The sequence below is a fragment of the Aspergillus aculeatus genome, assembly GCF_001890905.1.
Source record: "Aspergillus aculeatus ATCC 16872 unplaced genomic scaffold ASPACscaffold_5, whole genome shotgun sequence".
Taxonomy (NCBI): Eukaryota; Fungi; Ascomycota; class Eurotiomycetes; order Eurotiales; family Aspergillaceae; genus Aspergillus; species Aspergillus aculeatus.
This window is the reverse complement of record NW_017962980.1, coordinates 1,479,334-1,502,375: the sequence shown is the minus strand read 5'-3', so window position 1 is coordinate 1,502,375 and position 23,042 is coordinate 1,479,334. Positions and strand designations below refer to the sequence as shown.

At 51.4% G+C, this 23,042-nt stretch overlaps 7 protein-coding genes across 7 annotated transcripts; 6 read left to right on the top strand and 1 right to left on the bottom strand.

The window, feature by feature from the left end:
* Positions 1–555: 555 nt before the first annotated feature.
* ASPACDRAFT_26237 (uncharacterized protein) lies at positions 556–2,773 on the top strand (the record flags this gene model as incomplete). Its single annotated transcript, XM_020199405.1, has 2 exons — positions 556–666; positions 746–2,773. 2 exons carry the CDS (start codon positions 556–558, stop codon positions 2,771–2,773), a joined length of 2,139 nt encoding a protein of 712 aa, XP_020057977.1.
* Positions 2,774–3,697: 924 nt separating this feature from the next.
* On the top strand, positions 3,698–5,401 carry ASPACDRAFT_1855006 (uncharacterized protein). The gene is made up of 5 exons (XM_020197419.1): positions 3,698–4,153; positions 4,408–4,526; positions 4,586–4,615; positions 4,677–5,157; positions 5,212–5,401. The coding sequence occupies exons 1-5, from the start codon at positions 3,842–3,844 to the stop codon at positions 5,341–5,343; spliced, it is 1,074 nt and encodes a 357-aa protein (XP_020057976.1). The 5' UTR covers positions 3,698–3,841; the 3' UTR covers positions 5,344–5,401.
* An 883-nt stretch (positions 5,402–6,284) lies between these two features.
* Positions 6,285–8,807, top strand: ASPACDRAFT_77346 (mRNA decapping enhancer EDC3). Its single transcript, XM_020204945.1, has 3 exons — positions 6,285–6,455; positions 6,549–8,261; positions 8,321–8,807. The coding sequence occupies exons 1-3, from the start codon at positions 6,341–6,343 to the stop codon at positions 8,566–8,568; spliced, it is 2,076 nt and encodes a 691-aa protein (XP_020057975.1). The 5' UTR covers positions 6,285–6,340; the 3' UTR covers positions 8,569–8,807.
* Positions 8,808–9,378: 571 nt separating this feature from the next.
* Positions 9,379–11,726, top strand: ASPACDRAFT_51424 (putative dynamin GTPase; the record flags this gene model as incomplete). Its single annotated transcript, XM_020202477.1, has 4 exons — positions 9,379–9,615; positions 9,660–11,241; positions 11,314–11,583; positions 11,623–11,726. The coding sequence occupies 4 exons, from the start codon at positions 9,379–9,381 to the stop codon at positions 11,724–11,726; spliced, it is 2,193 nt and encodes a 730-aa protein (XP_020057974.1).
* A 2,586-nt stretch (positions 11,727–14,312) lies between these two features.
* Positions 14,313–16,001, bottom strand: ASPACDRAFT_1880091 (uncharacterized protein). Its single transcript, XM_020198188.1, has one exon. It carries the CDS (start codon positions 15,639–15,641, stop codon positions 14,364–14,366), a length of 1,278 nt encoding a protein of 425 aa, XP_020057973.1. The 5' UTR covers positions 15,642–16,001; the 3' UTR covers positions 14,313–14,363.
* Positions 16,002–17,450: 1,449 nt separating this feature from the next.
* On the top strand, positions 17,451–19,444 carry ASPACDRAFT_59303 (PPIL2 family peptidylprolyl isomerase; the record flags this gene model as incomplete). The annotated part of the gene is made up of 4 exons (XM_020203435.1): positions 17,451–17,460; positions 17,525–17,541; positions 17,644–18,863; positions 18,934–19,444. 4 exons carry the CDS (start codon positions 17,451–17,453, stop codon positions 19,442–19,444), a joined length of 1,758 nt encoding a protein of 585 aa, XP_020057972.1.
* A 1,609-nt stretch (positions 19,445–21,053) lies between these two features.
* Positions 21,054–22,819, top strand: ptcG (type 2C protein phosphatase PTC1; the record flags this gene model as incomplete). The annotated part of the gene is made up of 2 exons (XM_020199430.1): positions 21,054–22,325; positions 22,382–22,819. 2 exons carry the CDS (start codon positions 21,054–21,056, stop codon positions 22,817–22,819), a joined length of 1,710 nt encoding a protein of 569 aa, XP_020057971.1.
* Positions 22,820–23,042: the final 223 nt, after the last annotated feature.

Genomic DNA, 23,042 nt, shown 5'->3' with positions numbered 1-23,042 from the left:
TAGTATTAAAGTCTTTTTATAGGCACAAGGCTACTACTACTACTCAATACAAGCATGTGCCTTTTTTGACCCTTGCTTGAGTTATGCGCATAATTAGAGTTCCGTGCATCGGAACTGACATTGCCCTGCCAGAAGCTGAATGTCGCTACAGATGTTGAGTCTAATTGCCGGGAGGGACACAATCTAGTGATAAGATGATAGTTTATAGGGATGCGATCATATGCTGATAGCGATAAACAATGTATCTCTGAGTGTCTGGGGTGTTGCAGAGTCCACGCAGGTAAGCTAAAGTGCAACGAAGATGAGGTGGTCTGGCTGTCTGAGTCAGCCGAGCATAAAAGCTTCCCCGGGATTCCATAATTCCATTTCCCTTCGTCACTCACTCAATTCCCATCTTATCCACTTTCTTTCTTTAATCGCTACCGCTGCCGCTGCCGCCTCTCTCTTCCTGCTAATCCCCGTGCGTAATCAAATGTCTGCCTGTGCCCTGAGCTTCAGCTGTCTTGTTTTCGCTACAGTCCATGCCACGCCCATTCCCCTTACAGATGTCGCATCATGGCGACCGTGAATCAGAACATGTTTGAAGCCAGTGTCACCACGGATCGGCCCAAAGGTGCTCCGTTACTCGTTCTGCCGCTGAATTTGATCGCTCTCATTATCTCCTCCGTGCGTCCCCCACGAGTCCTTGTTTTATTCTCCGGTAAACAGTACTATGTAAGATGCTAACCTTCGAGACTTCTCATAGCTCGATGATCCTGGTGATCTCGCTCGTCTCTGTCAAACATGCCGCGTACTCAATTACATGACTCTGCCCCAACTCTACAAGAACATCACCTTGACCTCCTATGACAAAATCCGCTATCGGGATGACCAGCCGGAGGGCATGGGGAGCGCCAGCCCATTCTCCATGGGGCTCAACGCCGTCATCACGCGCCCGTACGCCAACCTGGTGCGCTCGTTGACGCTCCGGGGAAATTGGCGCGAGTCGGAGCTGGAGGAGCATGCGCGGGTGGGCCGGGTGCCGGACTCCTCAATGATGCTGAATATCGCGGTGCGGGCGGCGGTGGACAAGATGCCTGACCTGGAGAGCTTCAGCTGGGAGCTCAACACCAAGATGATGGAGACGGTGTATCTGGGGCTGGCACAATTGCCCAAGCTCACTTCCTTGACTCTGCGGTTTCCGTCGAGCCGCCATCCGCGGCCGACCATCGTCATCCCGGCCATCCCCCAACTCCGGTCCCTGAAGATCACCGACATCGATCCACTCTGCTATCCGGACGACATCTCCACGCTGCTGTTCCGATGCAGGAAGCTGCGGGATCTGAAATTGCACTGGTCGCCGCGCATGCGTATCGAGCAGGAGCCCAGCGTCATGCTCCACGACTACTTTCGCAAGTGCATTGCGGCGAAACGACCCTTGTCCATCCGGAAGATTGGGCTGCAGAATCTGTATGCGCTGCATACCGAGGAGTTTCAGCTTGCCTTCGCCCAGCAACCCATGGAGGAGGTGACTATTCTCAATGACATAGGCTCGGATGTCTCGATGAACACGTTTGTGGACAGCACCTGGCCGACAGTCCCGCAGACTGAGATCCATATCAAATGTATCCGACAAGATGCGTTGTCGCGACGACATGCCGACTTCATAGGTCATTTCACCGGTCTGGAGAAGATGTATTTCGTCAACGCCAGCTCCAATCCCGGCCACGATATCAATTCCCCGCGACAGCCCGTCGCTGCCACGGCACTCACCCCGCCGCAGTCCGACACCAACGGCTCGGTGACGTACTCGTCTGCCGCAAACACCCCGGTCAACTCCCCTAGTCTGCAAGCAACCATTCGCGACTGCTACCTGAATAACATCATCTCGAACCATGCCTCCACTCTCCGTCACCTTCTGCTCCCCGCGCGCTGGCCACTGTCGGCCAACACGATAGCGCGGCTTGTGCACGCCAGTCCGCAACTCGAACAATTAGGTTTCGCCGCAGACTTCTCGACCATGGACACCTTGGGGCTACTATTACCGTTTCTCCGCCAATTGACCGCACTTCGCATCCTTGTTCCCACCGGCCCAGCATCGGATCAAGCGCGTCCCACCCAGTCTTCGTCTAAGCTGCTGACCGGCCAAACCTCCAAACTCTTCTCCCGCACCGCCAACCCCCTCGCCTCAGCACGCACTCTGCAAGAACTCGTCGAAGCCGACGATGAGATCCTCATCGAGAAATTCAGCGCTGCCCTCGCCGATCAACAGATTTTCCACCGTCTGAAAGTCCTCGGCTTCGGCCGGAAAGCCTTCCTCTTAGGTAAACACTATACCATTCCCACGGAACCGTCGAATGGCCACGCCGTCGAGCCTCAAACCCCGAGTACCACCCGCGCGCCAAGCACTGAGGCCGGTAGGAGTCCTTCGCAGCAACAGCAGCAGCAATTTAATTATGCTACGGCACCGGAGAAAGACCTCCCCAACGGCAACCATTATCACAACACGTACAACGCCTCGATCATCCCCGCCCTTAACACCAACTACAGCAGCAGCAACCAGCAACCTCCACCCTCCGTCCTAGGTAAACGCAACCGTCCGGATGACGAGGAGACCCCACCCGCCCGCACCGTGGAGACAATTCAGTCCCCAATCGAGGACGAGGACGGCCTCTGTCTTCCCAAGGTCATACGGGATCCCCGCGGTCGCGAATGGCGCCGCCAAGTCCGTCGGGTCGGGTGGGAAGTCCTGCAGCATTGGGAGATCTGGGCGTTGGACAAACAGGAGTTATGAGCTCGTTACAGTTTTTTTGAGTCAGTGTTTGGATTTTACAAAAAGGAACATATACCCTGGAGTTTTTTTCTTGTGATTTGTTTATGCCTTATATGGGTTTGAGATGTATATTGTGATGGTTGTTTGTGGATGTGGACATGCATGTGGGATTGGACAGGATACTGAGATATATGGTGTGATCTTATCCGAATGCATTGTTCGAAGGGCATTGAGCATGGATACGGTAATAGATGTCAAAACAGAACATTCCCCTCTCATTTCTGCTGATTCCATGTGTCGATCTTGTCGTCGCATCTAAGGATTTACTTTTGGATGTGTCACTGAAGCCAGCAAGAGCGTAGACTAAAAGTAGTAGCCTCCAGAATGATGGGAGAAAAGGACCCGGTGTCGTACCTCGATGGTGAACAAAGCGGAAAAGGACTAATCACTTTATAAGCTTACCATCCACGACGCCGAGGAGGGAAGACAACCACCAACTAACCTACCTTACCGGGTTTTGCCTTCGCAACTCGGCACGACATTTGATTCGTCGCTGCTGACATGCGCTGCAGGGCTCCCCCTGGGCCGAGGCGAGTGCATTTTCGTTTGGAGGATCGGCCTTGCAGGCATGCTCTTGGGGCTTTCATGCTGTTTCGGAGTGCCGGGGTGGATGCAGTGAGGTGTACGGAGTAGAAGGAAGTAAAGTAAAAGAGGTCGGGGTTGAAGGATTCCCAGTGGTGGATTTGAGCGGAGGCAGCGGCCCCACAGCCTTTCCATACATCGGGATATCTGTATCACAATTGGCTGTTTTCCGAGGCTCCGAAACCACCCCGATATATGGAGTCACTTTTACCATGCAACCACCACCCATGATATCAGGTGGATGCTCATCCATACTCACTACCAATCAAAGTCTCCTCACCGAGAAGCTACCAGAAGCAGTGAAAATGCACGTAAAACAGGTATATAAGGACTGCAATCGTATCCGCTTTCATCGCCAATGCTCAATTTTAATCTCAACCCCGAAACTCCTATTTCCAACCAATTCGACTATTATACAAATCATAAACATCCAGAAGACACTCCACAATGTCAAGCCTCTTAGAGCCCATCATTGTCGGCGGAAAGCTTCCGCTGAGAAACCGTGTGGTCATGGGCTCCATGACCCGGAACCGCTGCCTCGACCGAATGCCCGGTGCAGCACAAGTCAAGCATTACGCAGACAGAGCCAGGGACGGCGTCGGCCTGATTGTGAACGAGGGCACCTTTGTAGACTGGACTGGCTGCGACTGGCAATGGACGCCCGTCATGATCGAAATGGAGCATGCCGATGCATGGCGGAAAGTGACCGACGCCGTCCATGAAGCCGGTGGGAAGATTTTTTCCAAGCCTGGCACGCAGGTAGGTGAATGAGCTTAACAAAGAAGAGTGATGTCACCACGTGATACTCATGCAGGTCTGATAGGTCGGATTCAGCATGACCAAATGCCAATCATGAAAGAATCATGAAAGAAAAGGGTGGACGTGTCCTGGCGCCATCCAGCATCAAAGCTGAAGGGGGAAAATATCGTGACCTTCCGGGTCAGCCGGTATGAGATCATGTCACTCCACACCCGTGCCTTATTGAGAATTTCGCTGACCACAACCTGATGTAGGGGCATACGGATAATGTTGAGGAAATCAAGAATCCCCGTGACGTGATCGATACCTATCGACACTCCGTGCTGCTGGCTAAACATGCAGGCTTTGACGGCGTTGAGCTGCTGGCCCAAGGGTGAGTAGATGCCGTATCCTTCAAGACGGGCTTGATACTGATACGTATCGTGAATCTAGCGGTTACCTGTGCCATCAATTCCTCAACACGTACGTATTCCTCTCCAAAAGTCTTCAGGAATGATGTTAACCAAGGTGGCTCCGGGCACAGTCGTTCAAACAAGCGAACAGATAGCTACGGAGGTTCAGTCGAAAATCGCTGCCGATTCATTCTTGAACTAGTCGACACCATCAGTGAGATCTTCGGTGGACCCGAGCTTCTCTGTGTCAAGATCAACCCTACGGACACCTATAATGACTCCGCGACCACTTTTGAGGAGATGAAAGAGACCTACACATTCTTGATCAAGGAGCTCGTCGCCTGCAGGGTGGGCATCATCAACATCGGCCGCCGGGGGGCCGATCCCAATGCAGGAACAGGAGACTTCTTTGGACACGTCGGTCGACCTGAGGAGTTCCCTTTGCCTCTTGGTTACGACCCTGTCCTGGACTTTGGCCCGCTGGTCAAGTATCCCGGCAGCCCGTCCTTGCTCATGGCTAACCATGAATATACACCTGAGGAGGCGGATCGGCTGGTCAAAGAAGGGAAGCTGGACTTGATAAACTTTGCGAGGCCCTTTATCTATAACCCTGTGAGTAGGCTGACTTTTCGAGGTCATTCCTGAATGCTCGACTAACGATATCAGGACGTAATCTCGCGCATCAAGAATGGCGTTACTTTCGCCCAGAATGATCGGGGCAAGACTGTGCACTACGGACCCTATCGGGACCCGACGAGAACTACAATGACTGGCCTGCTGCTTCTCTCTAGTACATAAAGCATTCGGGTAGAAGGGTATGAGGAAGCTGCTGAGGGAACAAGAGACCCAATTGAGGATATATCACATACCTGTACAGCTTACTCTGCAAATACCCATAATTGAAATTACCTATACACAAATCACATGCTGTGAGCAAGGACTGCCGGGCTTGATCAAACGCTCTGCGCAGAATCCGAATCTCCGTCTTTTGCTTTTGTTTTCGAGCGCATATTGCACCAGCAATCGCCAAATTTCTCTTCTTAGTCGACGAGAGCGTGCCAGGTTCTTCTTTTGGGGGGTGGATAACAGCTGTTCTTCGCATCTATAGGGACTCCATGCACGGATTTGGTCTTCTGCTGCTAACCACAAAGGGAGGTTTGTAGGGGAGCCGGCCTTGGATCTCCCTCAATGTCTCAATTCGATAGCGTTGCGTCTCTGTAATGAGATCCTGCTGCTCATTAATGAGATGTTGCTGAATAGCAACAAGACGCTGCAGCACAACATAAAATAGGAACGGTTGGAGTTGTTTGAAAGCCGTTGTCAGAAGCTGTGGGGAAGGATCGTTGCTTAGTGCTGAGTCTAGACCTTTCGAATCTCTACCTCCCTTGCTACTAAGTAGATAAGGGGGGGAAGATCACCGTTAGTGACTTTCTAGTGAAGCCAGGATCTCAAGCACCTTGCCTGTCTCATAGAATCATTAATAAATGATAAACAAAAGAGAGACCAGAGAAGACTCGGATCATATCTGCGTAGAATATAGATCGTTGCCGAGCGTACTACTCAGTAGGTAAGGTGCTGCAGCTTCCCTCTTTTTTCCCCACCGCGCCTTATCGATAAAAAGGACCGGACTGTGACACGTGACGTCCACCCTCCGAAGCTGCAACAGCGAAGCTGACCATTCCCACTCTCTCGTTCCATTTCACTGTCCGTGTCGTTGAAGTCTCTCTCGTTGTGCCCTTTTTGTTCTCATCTGGCACCGTAGCATGCTTGGTCTTTGCCTGCTCATCTACTGACCATGGCGTCTGAATTTATCGGCTACGATGTGCTGGTGACTCTGCGAACGCCACCAAATGCAACTGTGCAAGGGGAAGTGGCCAATGTCATCGGCCAGCGTCTAATTCTACGGAATGGTAGGTAGAGCAAATCTTCAACACATCTTTTTAAACGGTTTCCCCAGGCTTGACCAAGAATTATCGCTAACCAACATGATCCTCACTTCTCAGTCAAGCTATCGTGGATCGGTCACCCGCTTCCGTCCTACTCCGTCGACGCTCCGGACATTGCGGACCTTTCAATAGCACCATCAGGCCAGCCCACTGCCCAGCAGCCCCCTGTCCCCCCTGCTCCCTTTCCTCACAAGGAGGCAGTGGGTGCTAATTTTGCGTCACCACCCGCGCCATCAGCACCACAGCCTTTCGTGGACCCAGCGATTCTGAGTTTCTCGAAACCTCCCTCGAAACCAGTCGACCAAAGCCCAGAAGCAGCGGCACCTTCGTCCCAGTCTGTCCCCATCAACAGATCGAGCTCCCAACATCCTCAGCTATCGCAGCAAGTCGTTCGTGATCAGGCTGCTGTCCTTAATGAACCGTTTAGCAACCTTGAGTTAGATGTGAACAAGGCCCCACCCGAGAGCGGAATCGCGACACAAAATGCACCCCCTCTGCAACAGAGCTTACACTACGGACCCAAGACCAATCGTCGCGGTGGTGCGCCTAAGGTCTCCAAGGTTGTCAACGAACACGATGGAGCAGCGAATACAAACCCGAAGACCAGGGGCTGGCGCCAGACAGCATTTACCGAGCCCTCGCACCCACAACTCGCGGAGACACGCAACAAGCAGCGGCGGAAGAAGAAGGGCAGAGCCAGTTATGCCGAGGACCCGAATGGCTGGGCGACAGAAGACGCCACGGATATTCAGGAATTGGGCGAGTTCGATTTTCAGAGCAATCTTTCCAAATTCGACAAAAGACGGGTTTTTGAGGAGATTCGCAATGACGACACTACCGCCGATGAGGAGCGCTTGGTCAGTTTCAACAGAAGACCGAAACCCGGAACGAACGGTGGGAGAAACCTGCATTGGACGGAAAACGTTCTCGACAGTCTTGAGGAGAGTGAGGAGGAGCTTACTGACCACGTCCCGAGCGACGCGAAGCTTAGCAGCGGAACCTATTCAGGACGTGAGCGCACACTGTCTTCCAGGGCGCCACCTTCTCGCAAAGGCAGTGCTATTCTCGGACAGCCATTGGTCCCTGCACAGGTCAACTCGCTTGGTCGCAGTCAATTGAGCACGTCTCGAACCACCAGCCCACGCCCGAATAAAACTCCCGTCTCAGCATCGCCGATAAGCGGCCCCGGTGTGTCTGGGGCCTCTCTACGCCTCACGACTACCAACAGAAGCTGTCCAACCGTGAGTCCGCTCCAGACTCTTGAGGTTGAGCAGATTGCGGTCGCGGAGCTCGGCCTCACCGAGGACATGATAACAGAAAACACTGGGCGAGGCATTGCGGAAGCCGCCGTCGGCCTTCTGACTAGTGACGCGGCCGCCCCGACAATGCTTATACTCACAGGCAATCACCGGACTGGAGCACGGGCTATATCCGCTGCTCGCCATCTGCGCAACAGGGGCCACCGTGTCACAGTTTGTATGCTGGGAATTGAGCACGAGAACGAGCTGTTAGAGAATTGCCGCAAGCAACTCGACGTGTTCAAGAAGATCGGCGGTCGAGTGCATCGGTGGGAAGATCTCTCAGCCCGACTGACAACCTCCGAGTTTGCTCCCGACTTGGTGGTCGATGCACTATTTGGTATTCACATTGCCTTTGAGGACCTTCGCACAGACGATCAAGCAGTAGCCTTCGAAATGATTTCATGGGCCAACAGAAGTAATCTTGAAGTCTTGTCTGTGGACGTCCCCTCCGGTCTTTCTGCTATTAGTGGTGAGTCTCTCTTCCTTGAACATTGATTAAAATTGCGGCTGGTCTCTAATATGATACAGGCGAAGCGACGGTGGTGGAAGGCGGTCGAGTCTGCGTCAATGCTAAGTCAGTGGTTTGCCTAGGCGCTCCAAAGACTGGTATCGTCAACGCCTTGCTCTCGGGAGAAGGACTATCATGGAATCTCTCGGTAGCAGACATTGGAATCCCTCAGATTGTGTGGAGGAAATATGGCAGTCGACGACGCCACGGAATTGACTTTGGCAACCGATGGGTGGTGCCGCTACGCTACCAGCCACCTCCTGTGTAAAGCAGGCTTTGCATGCATATGATGATTCTATGACCCAAAAAGTCTTACGGCGTTTTCTAGGGAGTGGGAGATTGAAGAGTAGAGCAGGTACTTGCGTTGTGAATGATGATGATGAAAGGTGGGGGGGGGGACGAGAATACCATGAGACGTGACCTCCTGGAGACGTGACCTCTTGAAATCGAATAGTCGACGGAGGCTTTGTATTATAGTGCTGTATATTTAGCAATGGAACCCATATCATGACGATCATTGTTATTCTTTCACCAGCATTGTCTCTATGTTCGGTTCGTTTAAAAAACATTTATTACTATGAAGTTATCAGCCTTGTGGTATGCCGCGGAGAACGAGGACATGTCGGTGGTGTATCGGCTGCACTTGCCGACTATGGCAGGTACGTTATCTCCACTCCAACAGTAGTATCAAATCTCAATGCAGCTTTTTCTTTAGACACTCAATCATCTCAAATAGTGGCTTTCACATATTTAATCTCTATTATGGCGCTGACGAGGTTCGTGGCCAGCGCCTTATGGAAGAGCGTCTAGTCGACGGTCTTACCAGGGGTGGTTTTCTAGCGCATGCGCTACGCTTCTTTGGCACATGGTCTTCATTCACTCCCCACTGCAACTCCTACTCGACCCGAGTCCTTGTTAAGTGTGATCTCCTATTTCCTGAAGTCAGACTTCTGTGCCATCAGTTCACCCTACTTGACTCTTCGCGCCTCCCCTATCCTATCGAGCCTGGGGCTAAGAAGACCACCTTATCACCAGCATCATGTCGTCGAACACCACATCATCACCGGCCGACCAAGCAATGCGTCAGCTGCAATCAGAGCAATCTCGAGTTCTGGATATCGTCGATGAGTTGCGCACCATCGGCGTTGGGGCCCTGGTGGAGCTGCCCCAGCTGATTGTCTGTGGCAATCAATCCAGCGGCAAGAGTTCGGTCCTGGAGGCCATCTCCCGCGTTCGATTTCCAGCCAAGAGTAATGTGTGCACGCGGTTCGCGACCGAAGTCATTCTCCGCCGGCGACCGTCAAGTAGTATCAAAGTCTCCATCGAACCAGGTCCATCGCGTACGAAGATGAGAGACAGAGACTCCGCGGATTCACCTCGGAGGCTTTCTCCAATGGCGACGACCTCCCCTCACTGATCGAGAAAGCCAAGGAGTGCATGGAAATTACGGAATCCGTGAACGCCGGTTTCAGTGATGACGTGCTCAAGGTGGAAATCTCTGGCCCAGACAAGCCCGAGCTGACGTTGGTGGACCTGCCAGGCCTGTACTACTCAACCAGCCAGGACCAAGGCCGCAAGGGCATCAGCATCGTCCGGGGCATCACCGAGAGATACATGAAGAACACCCGCAGCATCATTATGGCGGTCATCACGGCGAAGGCCGACTACCATCTACAGGAGGTCCTGGACATGGCCCGAAAGTTTGACCCGCAACGAGAGCGAACGCTTGGTATAATTACCCAGCCGGACATCCTGGAGCCCAGTTCGGAAGAGGAGGATACATACCTGCAATTCCTCAGAAATGATAAAGTATCCTTGCAGCTTGGCTGGCATGCGTTACGCAATCGTTCGTTTGAGACGAGAGATGCATCAGATGATGCTCGAGACGAAAAAGAAGCTGCGTTCTTCGAACAGGGCCGGTGGGCCTCAATCCCTTCCGAAAACGTTGGCATAGATAGTCTTCGTCGTCGGCTGAGCAACATACTGTTCAAACACATTCGCCGCAACCTTCCCGAGTTGGTCACAGATGTCCGAAAGAAAATCGAGATTCGGCAGAGCAGACTCACGACGCTTGGGGAGGCTCGTTCAAGCCTGCAGCAACAGCGAGGCTTTCTTCTCGGCATAAGTACCGGCTTCGAAAAAATTACAGGCCAGGCATTGAACGGCATGTATTCAGACAGGTTCTTCGAAGATGGGCCAGAGTATATTCTCATGGGTCAGGATGATCGCCGCCTCCGAGCGATGATTAGAGAACTGAATGAGTGCTTCGCTGAGGCCATGAGTGTCAGGGGCAAACGACGCACTATTATACATGGCTGGAATCAGATACTATCACGTTCGGACATCGCAGCGTTGAGCGCCAAACCCTATATGAAAGACTGGGAATACTCATGCGTCAGCCGCGAATCTCTTGAGCTCGAACTCAACAGCCAAGCGCGTCGAAAACGAGGTATCGAGCTGCCCGGAAGTGCCAATCAATTGCTTGTCGGAGATCTGTTTCGTGACCAGGCCAGACCTTGGGAGGAAATTGCTCGTGAGCATATGATGCACGCTTGGTCGGTAGTGAGATATTTTATCCATTCTGTCCTGCAACACCTCACGACCGAGCACACATATTCGTTGATAGCCACGTCTCTTATCGACCCGGAACTCGACAAGATGAAAGAGTCCCTCCTGGCGAAGCTAAAAGAGTTGACCGCTTACACGAAACGTGGACACCCTCTGCCTGTAGGAAAGAGCTTTCTTTCTAAGATCCAAGAATCCCGAGATGACCGCCAGTTCAAAGCACTAGAGCAAAGACTGTTGTCGTCAAAGAATGCTTCTGCGGATGCTTCCTTTACCTTGAACGACTTGAAAAAGGCTACCACAGGTTCAGAAACAGAGGGAAATGAGTTCGCTGCGGCGGAAATCATTGATCAGATGCAAGCGTACTATGATGTTAGTGACATCTGCCAACTTGAACCGCATATCTACCCTCCTAACGACTTATCTGAGTTCTTCTAAACCGCTATAGTGACCTTTGTGGATAACGTGGCGATTCTTGGCATCGAGAACTGCTTGCTCGCCCCCCTAGAAACCATTTTCACAGCCCAGACTATCAACAACTTAAGCGATGAGAGGATTCAAGATCTTGCCAGTGAACCATCCTCGGTTGAGCAAGAGCGAAAGCGCTTGTCTGAAGACCTGCGCAAATTGCAAGAAGGCTTAAGCACACTCCGCCTTTTCAGCACACAGATGCCAACACTATCAAAACCCATGGTCTTCAGTAAGGTTCCGTTGACCAGTACACGGCATGCAGGAACTGACTTGGGATATGATTAAGCGCAGAGCCCTCTATTTAATGCCAGGACTTCGATTCCTTTCAGAAGCACTAACGAATGCGAGGACTCAAAGAAAAACGGTCCTTCTTGTAAGTGTGTAGGCTGACTTGCCGCAAATATCACTAATAAGTTGAATAGCTTCAAAGCAGCCAAGTTCTAGCCCATTTACTGTGGCATCCTATGATATTGAGCAGGCCAAAACCTCTATCTCAGATTTTTCCCGTTCTTCCGCAGCCTCTGACCAGACAAAGAACTCTTCTTCTGGCAGCTTATTTAATACCGGAAAAAAGTCCGCTACGAGCCTTTTCGGGTCTCCATTTAATGGACTCGGGCCATCCTGTGATATTGAGCAGGTCAAACCCTCTAGCTCAGGATTTTCCCGTTCTTCCGCAGCCTCTAAACAAACAAAAGACCCTTCTCCTGGCAGCTTATTTGGTACTGAAAAAAAGTCCGCTACGAGCCTTTTCGGATCTCCACCTAATGAACTTGGGGCATCCGGCTCTACCAGCGGTACAAGCTCTGCAGACAACACCCAAAGCAGTGGTTATTCCTCCAAGACTCCGAGCACTAGAGGCTTTTTAGGGTAGAATCTCCCTTCTAGTCACTAACCCTTCTATGTATTCCCTGCGTTACTCTTCTTTAGCTCTCCCTTGAGATTTGCTTCATTTGTGCGTTGAATTGATGTAGTACCAGCAGAAACCCATGATTTCTGACGATCTTTTTGGGGACTAGGCCCAATTTCTGGAAAATAACTGCTGAGGGCAATGTCTTGAATGTCTATCAACACATCGCTTTGTTACAGCAATTCGCTGGCTTCTCTTCAGAAGTGAGTTAATTGATGCCTTGTTATGCATGCAGGTGATACTAATAGGAGCACAGGAACTTCGACTCGGAGACTATGAACGGGGTGACAAACCTCGCACACCATGGTTACTAGGCTCATGATATCATTGCTGTTTGTGTTTGTAACTACCATAAACATGGCTTGTAGACTGGCTGCTGTATAGCATAAGAGTGTTCTTCTATTCTTCTCTGTTTATCTTATCTCTGGTAAAAATCTGGTCGCAAGTAGACAAGCCCCGCAACGTTTTAAGTAGTCAAACAGTTACTATCCATGTACAGTACATATGGGTGCATTACCCGCATGACCTTTCTTTCTGGAGATCAATGACTGTCTTCCGTCTTGCCAGCCGCGAAGGTAACTCCTAGGGATGAGTATTGCGAGCTTACACAAATTTATGCTACAAGCGCATGGCCACACCCCGTTTGATTGCCAGCACCTGTGAGCCGCGATAGTGTCTGCAATAAACTTGTCTGTATCTAGGTCAGCCCTGTATCTGGGTCTTGTTTATTCACACTGTCACTACAGAGTTGATCTATTGATCAATTGACTGACAAGTTTTGTTAACCGGAGTGAACCCGCCTCCAAGTCGCTAGATTCAGTTGTCAAGTACACTATACCCATAACACTCCTTGATACTACTATAAGAGATTTTTGACTCGGAATCGTTATATAATTTGATCCTATAGGCCTAGGCTCTGTAGATATTCTAGTTGCATAGAGGAGCTGCCTTTTTCTCTAAAGTCTAATATCAAAGTAGTAGAAACATTGATATTTAAAGCTAAATTAGACTAATCTGGCTAGTACAGGATAAACAAAAGGCTTTAGATAGAGCTAATTTCCCTACCTATCTTCCTGGTAGACTTGTTCTATCCTAGATCCGTCTAAAGATAGGTACCTTGGGACTTGATATGTAACTATAAGGAAACTTACAATATCGCCTGGTCCATGAAGTATGTGCTGTCCCACTAGGTAAGCAATATGTACTTCTGGAAGCGCGAGTAAACGCAATACTTCTCTCCAGCTTGCCGGATGTAGATGCCGCTCTATTCCATGGACGGCACGAATGTCTAGGGCTAAGATATACCCTCAACCAAGCAGCTCTTTTCTATGCGTATCATGACTTGTTGCTGGACTAAACGCCACTGCAGTGGAATAGATTGGATTTTCCTTTAGCTATGCTCTCGCTCACCCACTTCGTCTGCTCTTTGCCCAGACGCCTTGAGAGACAGGGGCCTACAACGAATGGACTCAGGAACAGCTTTTCAGTATTGTGAATTAGGCAAAGATGTCGCCGGTGTTGCTGCAGCATAAGAGAAACACAACTGCCGCTTTCGGTCTCCGTGTGTTATTCTCCGACTGTGTTTATACTAAGCATGTGTTAGCAAAGATATCTTCTGTCAAATTTGGGGGCAGGCCATTTGCGAGGGAGTGTTCTATTTGACTTGGGGATATCATCTGGCAGTGAAGCTTGAGTCTCTATCCTAGATGCTGTCAACAACCTCTTCTTCAGTTCTGGCATATATTTCGTTTATCGCAGGTCGATATTTGGCCTAAGATGTGCAGATTCTCGGTGCGTGTCCACGATTGTGGCCACTATGACAAGTCTCTCACCAACCCCTGCAAGGATGCTAAACGCCGCAAGTCCGTCTGCGAATTTGGCGTCACCGAGGTCGCCTCGTTGAGTCTTCAGCGTTGGTGTGGCATACCTGGCTGTGATAAAATGCCCGGCCTCAAGCGGGAGGGACCAGGTAAGTCGGTTCTTGTGGCTCTTGTCCTGGTTCTCGGTTTAGTGTTGTTCGCTTTGTGACATTGAAGATCAGCTGATAGAACCGACGGCGACTTCGATGAGAACGACATTAATTGGAATGCCTACGACGACGACTGATTGGATATTGTACATCATGCCTGGTTTTCGGCACCCTTGAGCTGCGACAGCGCACTCGACAAACTCGTCTGTGTTCCGATATCTCCCACCATCAAAGTGTCCGCAACCTGGTGCAACGTCTTCACATACGGTCCATCTCCTGCCTGTGATGCAATCTCAGAGAGAAGCTTTCCATAAGCCCAAATGTCGTTGTACTGGCGCTCTTCAGATGAAAAGTCAAGGTGCAAAGGTTTTTCACAAATTCCTGGTGCGCACCACTCCCTAGTGTGTCCGCCTATACCGCTAACGTCGATAAGGACTGCATTTCCCTCGACATCGAGAACAATATTCGAAGGTTTTAGGTCCATATGGGTTTTCTTAGCTTTGTGGAAGCACTCCAATGCAGTTCCAATTTGGACAGCCCAATTCTCCCAGCAGTAGTCTGCGATACGATGCTCCGTAAGGACCTGCTGTAGTGTGCCGCCAGGATATGCCTTGAGCAGGATTCCAACCATCACGAGTTGTTCCTCGCCTGTAGTTGACGTCTGGTAAGGATTTTTAGACACCACAACCCCCGCCGCTTGCGCAATATTGGGCATTTCCGCGAAATACTCGAGATTTTCCAGCTCCTTGCGAATAACTTCGGTATCATCGGGGTAGTATATAGTACGGTTGACCGTCTTGAGAACATACTGAACCCCACCGTTGCTGACCCAGAATACGTAGTCAGTAATGTCCTCACCTCTTGAAAGCTCCTCATATTTAAACCTGCGGAAGGAAGGAAACTCGTCGCACGAGGGATAGACAACTCTCCGAGGGTCTTCCTGGATTCTGCATCTTAAGAACGTCGAAATGGCATCGCCCTTCGTCTTCGTCATGTTTGTGGTAGTGGCAACTTTGACCTCAAATTCTAGTCCCGGGGATGCGGTACTTTCGTCCGTCTCATCCTCGCCCAATATGATCTCAGTCACGGTGTTGGCTAGGAGAGGAAGCGACTCGTAGTTCAGCTGTTGGACGAAGCTCTGGAAGAATTCGCGTCGTTCACGCTTTGAAGCTTGCTGCTGCTGCTGCTGCTGCTGCTGCTGCTGCTGCTGCATGGCGACATTTTCAAGAAGTTTAGCAACGGGGCCTAGCAGCGTCACAGTGATCCACCATCTGTCGTTGTCAATGTAGTAGATAATCGCCTGTGAGCGACGGATCGGCTCCGGCGTTCCCAAGCAAGAATAATCCCGAAGCTCGGAATATTTCATCAACTCAATTCGGGGTGTTGACTTGGTAGCAATTGATTCCTCTGCGACTGATTCTTCTGCCATATTTGATGGATGGATGAACTGGATACAGAAGTTTGTGAAGTAAGCTGGCTTGGGATGCACGTAAGAGAGTGGCTGGAAAATGAGAGTTCACGTGCTGGAGTTGAAGAGAAGTTTGGTGGTTTGATTTCACAACAAACAGTGACTAATGGATGGGCTTGCCATCGAAACTCGACGTTGTTGATACTATCATGGATGGGAGTACGTTACTTAGTGCTGGTTGCCAGTGCAGTGAGCCGATATTCCTTCCTAAACGAGTATCGTGTTTGCCAGGCAACCCGAGGTGCCATCATCTTCGTCTACATACTACCTCGATAAACCCATACTTTGTCTGCCCCATCTCTGGGGCATCGCTAACTAATCTATAGGTCGATCCCGAAATAGTATGCCTGGAAATCTGGCCTATGATGCCTGGAGACACCGACTTTTCTATCCCAAAAGCCTCGTGGCTGTTCCAATGCAGCCTTCGCCAGTGGGAGCCTAATCCAGGGAGACTGTCTCACTACCTTGTACCCATCGTCAGGCTCATTGCCATATCGGTCGATCTTTCATGACGATGTCGGGGCCGCGGCTTGGACTGCTGCTGCCTGATACCACTAAGCACTGTTGCCTTGGAGTGAACCATCACCGCCTCATCGCCTTTCAGGATCACTCGGGGTTCTTTCGACACACGCACCTGCGTGCTCACTCCACGCTTCTGAGTTAAGGCCAGGCCACCATATCTGCTCTCGGCCTGCTTTTAACACGGGCCTCAATCTATGTATGTAAGCCCTTGCACTAGTGCCGCGTCATGCCTTCAGCTATCCATGAGGTGGGCACCCAGCTTGCCCCCAGAACATCTTCTCCAGTACATGCTATTTTTTATGTCTAATACTATCTTCTAAATCCAGATCTTGCCATTCTTGTCATCCCCGTCGAGCATCCGACCGACTGAGACCTCAACCGCGCATCCTGTTGCATGCTTGCCGATATGCGCTCACATGGTGAAGAGATATGGGGCTGAATCATTGATCGGTCGACGTAACTGTCCGATAAATTACTGAGCGCAAGCAACTTCCTCTGGTTCCGGAGTGAAAGGGGCTATCTATCGCGATTAGTCTGCTCTGTGCGGTTCACATAACGTTGATATCCGCCGGATACCACTCGCAACCACCAGCTGTGCGCCCAGTCTCACCTCATAGAGCTTGAAGTCGAAGGCCAAGACAATCATGACAGGCAAAATATTTACAGCATTTGCGGGTGGTCGACGAGGACATTCTGCGATTTCTGGTGGACAGAGCATTACTCGCGGAGGTGCATGTGGAAATGCATAGGTTACTTTGTGTCAAGGGGCTTGAAGAGTGATATACAGAGGCTTTGAGGCGCTAACTGATCTTCTTTGAGCAGTGAGGCCAGTGAAGTATGGCGAAAGTCCAGACTTTTCTACGATTTATCTTTGCATGTCTATGTTTTGTGGGAGGTGTATGGGGAAGTGGTTCTGTGATTGGCATATGCAGGTGCTAGTGGTACATCGCAGAATTCTGCTAATCATTATAGCCGAATCATCCCATAGAGATATATACTGTACATTCTGTGATGCTTGTTGTATCTTTGAGCACCACTAATGGGCATGTATATACACCAGAGTAAATACGGAGTACAGAGCAGGAGAAGTAAACAATTGCTGTACGGTATAGATTTCACAAGATAATCTAACCCAAATAGGTTAGTCTCGGCCACCCCAATACATCATCTCTTGGAGAGCGGCGACAAACCAAACCCGCGGAGGAGAGCTGGCGCTGTCACAAATTCTTGGGAGCTTTTGTCGCAACGATGGGTAAAGGTAAGCCTCATTCGACTCCATCCCTGAAACCCGCTCAGTCTGAGAGCTTGCTAACAGAATATAGGAACGGATAAATTATATGTGCGCTGTCTTCGCCCTCTACCTCAATCCCAGTTTGCGCTTTCGCGCGTTCCTAATCTCTTATCGCATTTGCGGTTGGGCTGACCCAAAAGTCTTCCACAGATCACGCATTCAGAGTGGGCGTCGGAGGATGCATTCTCCGCCAGCGCTGGAGCGGGCGTCACGCGCGCGAAACGCGGAGGAGTCGATACTAGTTTCAAGCGCCTGCCCTTCAACTTCTGCTCGCTCTCCCTTCAACCGTACGCGCACCCGGTGTGCACCCACGAGGGCACAATTTTCGACCTGACCAACATCCTCCCCTGGATCAAGAAGCACGGCACGAACCCGGTGAATGGGGCGCCCCTCAAGAACTCCGATCTCATCAAGCTCAACCTAGCCAAGAACGAGGCCGGCGAATACGTCGATCCCGTAACCTACAAGGTTTTCACCGACAACACACACATCGTCGCGCTGCGGCCGACAGGGAATGTCTTCGCGTGGGACACGGTCGAGCGGCTAAATATCAAGGGCAAGCTGTGGAAGGATTTGGTTACGGATGAAGAGTTCACCCGGAAGGACATCATCACGCTGCAGGACCCGCAGAACATCGAGTCGCGGAACCTCAGCTCGTTCAACTACATCAAGGAAGGCGAGAGCGGGTTGACCGAGGAGCAGATCCGGGAACGAGAGGACCCCGCCAACAATGTCAATGCCAATGCTCTGGGCAGTTCGGCCAAGATTTTGAGAGCAAGGGAGGCGGTGGCCAAGGCCCGCTCGGAGAGGGCGCAGCGCGCGGGCGTCGCTGGTGCGGCTGCTGCCTCCGTGTCCAAGACTGGGGCTGGGCCTGGGTCTGTTGGTGCCTTGTCGCAGGCTAAGAAGCCGGCTGCTGGAAAAGCAACTCCCTATAATGCCGCACGGCATACGACGGGGTTGGCTGCTGCCTCATTCACGAGCACGGGGATGACCCCGCACACGTCCGCCGACCTCGCATTGCTTTCGGACGAGGAATACATGCTGAAGAGGGGTCGCGTCAAGCACAAGGGTTATGCGCGCATCTCGACTACGTCTGGGGATATCAACCTGGAACTGCACACGGAATATGCACCCAAAGCCGTGTGGAATTTCATCAAGCTCGCCAAGAAGGGTTACTACAAGGATGTCACCTTCCATCGCAATATCAAAGGCTTCATGATCCAAGGTGGTGATCCATCCGGCACCGGACGCGGAGGCGAGAGTATCTGGGGCAAGTATTTCAACGATGAGTTCGAGGGGCCTCTGAAGCACGACTCTCGAGGCACGCTCAGCATGGCCAACAAGGGCAAGAACACGAACAGCAGTCAATTGTAAGTGATTTTAGGCACCACATCGGCGTGACCGACTTCCCAACCTTACCGCTGACCTGCACGCCACCAGTTTCATTGCCTATCGCGCCCTGCCTCACCTGAACAACAAACACACCATCTTCGGCCATGTCATCGACGACCCGACCCCATCGTCCCCGACCTTGAACAAACTTGAGACACACCCCACCAACTCCACCACCAACCGACCCACCCCGGACATCCGCATCACCGATGTGACCATCTTCGTGGACCCCTTTGAGGAATTCCTGAAGCAAAAGCAGGCGGAGGAGGCCAAGGCCAAGGGTCAAATTACCGATCCGGCGGAGGAGGAACAGAATGCACGCCGTGAGGACGACGATCGTGTGACCTGGACAGGGAAAAGGGTTCGTGGTGCCGGAGGTGGTTCTGCAGAGGAGGGCTCGGCCGGTGTAGGGAAATATCTCAAGGCCGCCCTGGCCGAACGGGCGGGCCAGGAGGAGGACGAGATTGTGGAGTATGTGGATGATGAGCCTGAGCCGGAACCGGTGCGGAAGAAGATGAGAGGCGCTGGGGGATTTGGAGATTTCAGCTCATGGGATTGAGAGTTGGCATGTCCTGAAGTTTAGGGTTCTACATAGTACCATTTTAATATGGTCTGTACAAAACCACTATGGCATGATGTTGTTACTCAGTAGTTGTAGTTGATTGTATACAAACTCTGGTTCTCGAATAGTCATTATGCGGAGATACCTGGTCAGGTCACTAGAGAAATTGTACGTAAGCATCGGTTGAGTGGCGTAGTTAGTTTTCCAGCATGTGTCACCATGATGCTGATGTCTTTGCTCTCACTTTTGTCTCTTTACTTGACCTACGTATGTAAGCGGACTTTCAGTGCCGAAATGGCCAGGTGCCAAGACCGAAGCTCGTCGTCGTCATCGCCGCCGCGTCTCCACAATTTCAGGGTCACGTTATTTTGCCCGATGCCCCTTGACCGCTTCCCCAATTTAGTGCTGCCCCCTCCGGCTTTCCCCCGATCGGCTTTAGTGGTGATGGAAATGGAAATAGAAGAGAAGCACGCAAAGGAAGGAAGGAAGGAAGGAAGGCACTGGGCTCCATGCAGCACGGGCAGGCCAGACTAGCAACCTAGCACATTAAGTACTGTACTATAGTCTTTCAGCTTTGTAGCGCGTGCTAATAATAAACCCCCTACGATTCCGGCCGCCGCCCGCCTCACTACAACTTAACTACTCATACTACGCACCTACAGAGAGCACTGCACTCACTGCCACTGCCGATTCCCCGGCCCAGCTAATTATTTCCTTACTACTCAATATTAACTCCGACCATACCACCACATCCTCCCCTCCAACCACCACCACCACCACTCCTTCTCTTCCTCTTCCTCTTCTTAACTACCTTACCTTTACCTCCAGTTCTTCCCCATCCTATCCTTGTGGATTGCTTTCTTATCACCTGTTCCTCGTGAGTAATTCCTGATCTACTTTTTAATATCAATCAAATTCCAATTTGTCGTGTTGTCTCTCCCACCCTCCCAAGTCTCCGGAGCACGCAGTGGGGGTGGCCTACAAACGAGCCCGTGACGCTGGAATGGATATACTACTCAGTATAATTTCAGACATGTCTTAATCACCGAGACTCTCCTCTTCCAGCCCCGTGTTTCATTCCTATTAGCTGTTGTAATGATGTTTGCCCAACGGGCGTACATTTTTCCCCCCCATAGCACATACTGTACATGCTCTTCCATCTGGTGTTGTTGTTGGACCACGAAAGTCATTTATTCTGCATTGCTAGCTGAGAACCATCGTTTTTGGGGATCAGTGGTCATCCATGAGCTTCTACTTAGGGTCGATTGTTTACTGATCCCAAGCACTGACGTCTACAGGTTACTCAGCTCTATTCCCTCGCTTCCGCCGCAACTCAACTCTCTCGCATCCTACGTCAGTCTCCGCCGGCTTTGGACCCAAGGCTTTGCCCTCTGCTTTTCCCCCCTCCCCGCGCGCCGCCGCCGCCGCCGCCTCCGCAAATCACCCTTTCCTTCTGAGCCACTTCTTCTCCCTCTCAACAACCCCCCCACCCCATTCTTTTTAAACCCCCCTTCACTGCTCCTTCCCAAATATCTTCAGAAATACAATCAAGCTGGCAGGAAGTAAGCGCCGAAGTTTTTCTAGCCAGGGTGGGTTGCTGAACCGAATGTTCAGTGGCTCCTCGAGCCCACCCAAAGATAGATCCGACACAACAATTGCCCGCTCCGGTGCTATTGACACGCCGCCTCTAAGCATTCGCACCGAGGATTCCAGCGTCACCCCCAAGAAATTCTCTCCACCAGGTGGCTTCTTCACACGGAGGACAAGTGAGGATCAGGGCCCTGGCAGTGAGAAGAAGCGCCGCAGTAGCACGGTCACGAAAGCTGCCTCGTTCTTCACCAGCGCCAAGAACTCCTTTAGCCTGTCAAGCAGTCCACGTGAGAATTCCTTCAACTACACCATTCAAGAGCAGCCTGGCCTGGCAAAGTTTGGGAGCATGGACCCTGCCTTGAGCGTTCCTCAAGGGTCATTAAATAACTCTGCTGGTGAATCGCATCCCACTGCACGCTCGTCATTCAGAGTCGGCGTCACAGAGGACCGCAATCGAAAATGTCGCCGGACTATGGAAGATACCCATGCCTATTTGTACAACTTCCTGGGGACTCCCGCACTCTCAGCCCAGGGTGAAACAGGCACGAAAGCGATAGCCATTCCTACTGGCACTTCTCCCACATCCGAGAAATCAACCAGCGTGGTTGAAACCGACAATGGATACTTTGCCATCTTTGACGGACATGCAGGCACATTTGCTGCTGAGTGGTGCGGAAAGAAGCTGCATCTGATCCTCGAAGATGTAATGCGCAAAAATCCTAGCACTCCCGTTCCGGAGCTTCTCGATCAGACATTTACTAGCGTTGATCAACAGCTGGAAAAGCTGCCCTTGAAGAACAGTGGATGCACTGCTGTTATTGCTCTGTTGAGATGGGAAGACCGAGTGCCCAGCTCGCATTCTGCCACCGGGTCATCTGCCCTCGCATCTGCCGCCGCCGCCGCTGCCAAGGCCGATACAGATTCCGATGAAGCGGGCGATACTCCTACCCAGGCTGCCGTCTCTGGAGCACTTCCCAAACTACAGGAGAAGGCGGCTCGTCAGCGCGTCCTCTACACTGCCAACGTTGGTGATGCACGCATTATCTTGTGTCGCAATGGCAAGGCACTTCGTCTTTCTTACGATCACAAGGGCAGCGACGAGAACGAAGGAAAGCGGATAGCAAACGCCGGAGGATTGATCCTGAACAATCGTGTCAACGGCGTTCTCGCTGTGACTAGAGCTTTGGGGGATGCATACCTCAAGGATCTCGTGACTGGACATCCGTACACCACAGAGACTGTTATCCAGCCAGAGTCGGACGAGTTCATCATCTTGGCCTGCGATGGGGTAAGTCTTCATTCACCACACTATTCGTTATAGTGTTGCTGATAGAGAATTTCTAGCTGTGGGATGTGTGCAGTGACCAGGAGGCTGTTGACCTCATTCGGAATGTGCCCGATGCCCAAGAAGCGTCTAAGATCTTGGTCGATCACGCGCTTGCACGTTTCAGCACTGACAATCTTTCTTGCATGGTCATTCGCTTCGATACGGAACGTGTCAAGGATGTGGTCAACCGCACCGCTGAGCCCATCGGCGTCGAAGGCGATCAGGAAACTGAGCACGGTGTCAGCGAGGCTGACAAGATTGTTGAGTCAGCTCGAAAGAGTATGGCCAAAGCGGGAATTACAGACAATCCGGAGAAGGCTGAGAAAGTCCAGGAAGAAATCCTCGAGAAGATGGCGAATGAGCAGCCCGAGCCTGCACCACCTGTGAAGGAAGACAGCGGTGCCGAGATTGCGGATAAGTTGAAAGTACCTGAACCCAGGAACCCAACTGCATAAGTACTCTGGAGTGAACTCCGACGTTGTGTATTGTTCTACTTAAAGTCGATAGAAGGACTGGGCTCTTGAACCCGGCCCGTTTGTTCGCTACAAAGGAGTTCTCTTTCGCTTCTGCTCCCCTCTTCTACTTCTGACTTTCCATCTTCTTTCTAACCATGCGTCTCTGGCGTCGATTGCGGGCTTCCTACCTTGTTGTTTTATTCTTCTCACACTGGGCCAGGGA

Excerpts from the sequence above, each read along its gene's own strand:
- ASPACDRAFT_1855006 (XM_020197419.1), top strand. The coding sequence starts at position 3,842 with ATGTCAAGCCTCTTAGAGCCCATCATTGTCGGCGGAAAGCTTCCGCTG. Across the intron at positions 4,154-4,407 it reads TTTCCAAGCCTGGCACGCAG|GGGCATACGGATAATGTTGA; the intron begins GTAGGTGAATGA and ends AACCTGATGTAG. Across the intron at positions 4,527-4,585 it reads GTTGAGCTGCTGGCCCAAGG|CGGTTACCTGTGCCATCAAT; the intron begins GTGAGTAGATGC and ends TCGTGAATCTAG.
- ASPACDRAFT_77346 (XM_020204945.1), top strand. The coding sequence starts at position 6,341 with ATGGCGTCTGAATTTATCGGCTACGATGTGCTGGTGACTCTGCGAACG. Across the intron at positions 6,456-6,548 it reads GCGTCTAATTCTACGGAATG|TCAAGCTATCGTGGATCGGT; the intron begins GTAGGTAGAGCA and ends CTCACTTCTCAG. Across the intron at positions 8,262-8,320 it reads CGGTCTTTCTGCTATTAGTG|GCGAAGCGACGGTGGTGGAA; the intron begins GTGAGTCTCTCT and ends AATATGATACAG.
- ASPACDRAFT_1880091 (XM_020198188.1), bottom strand. The coding sequence starts at position 15,641 with ATGGCAGAAGAATCAGTCGCAGAGGAATCAATTGCTACCAAGTCAACA.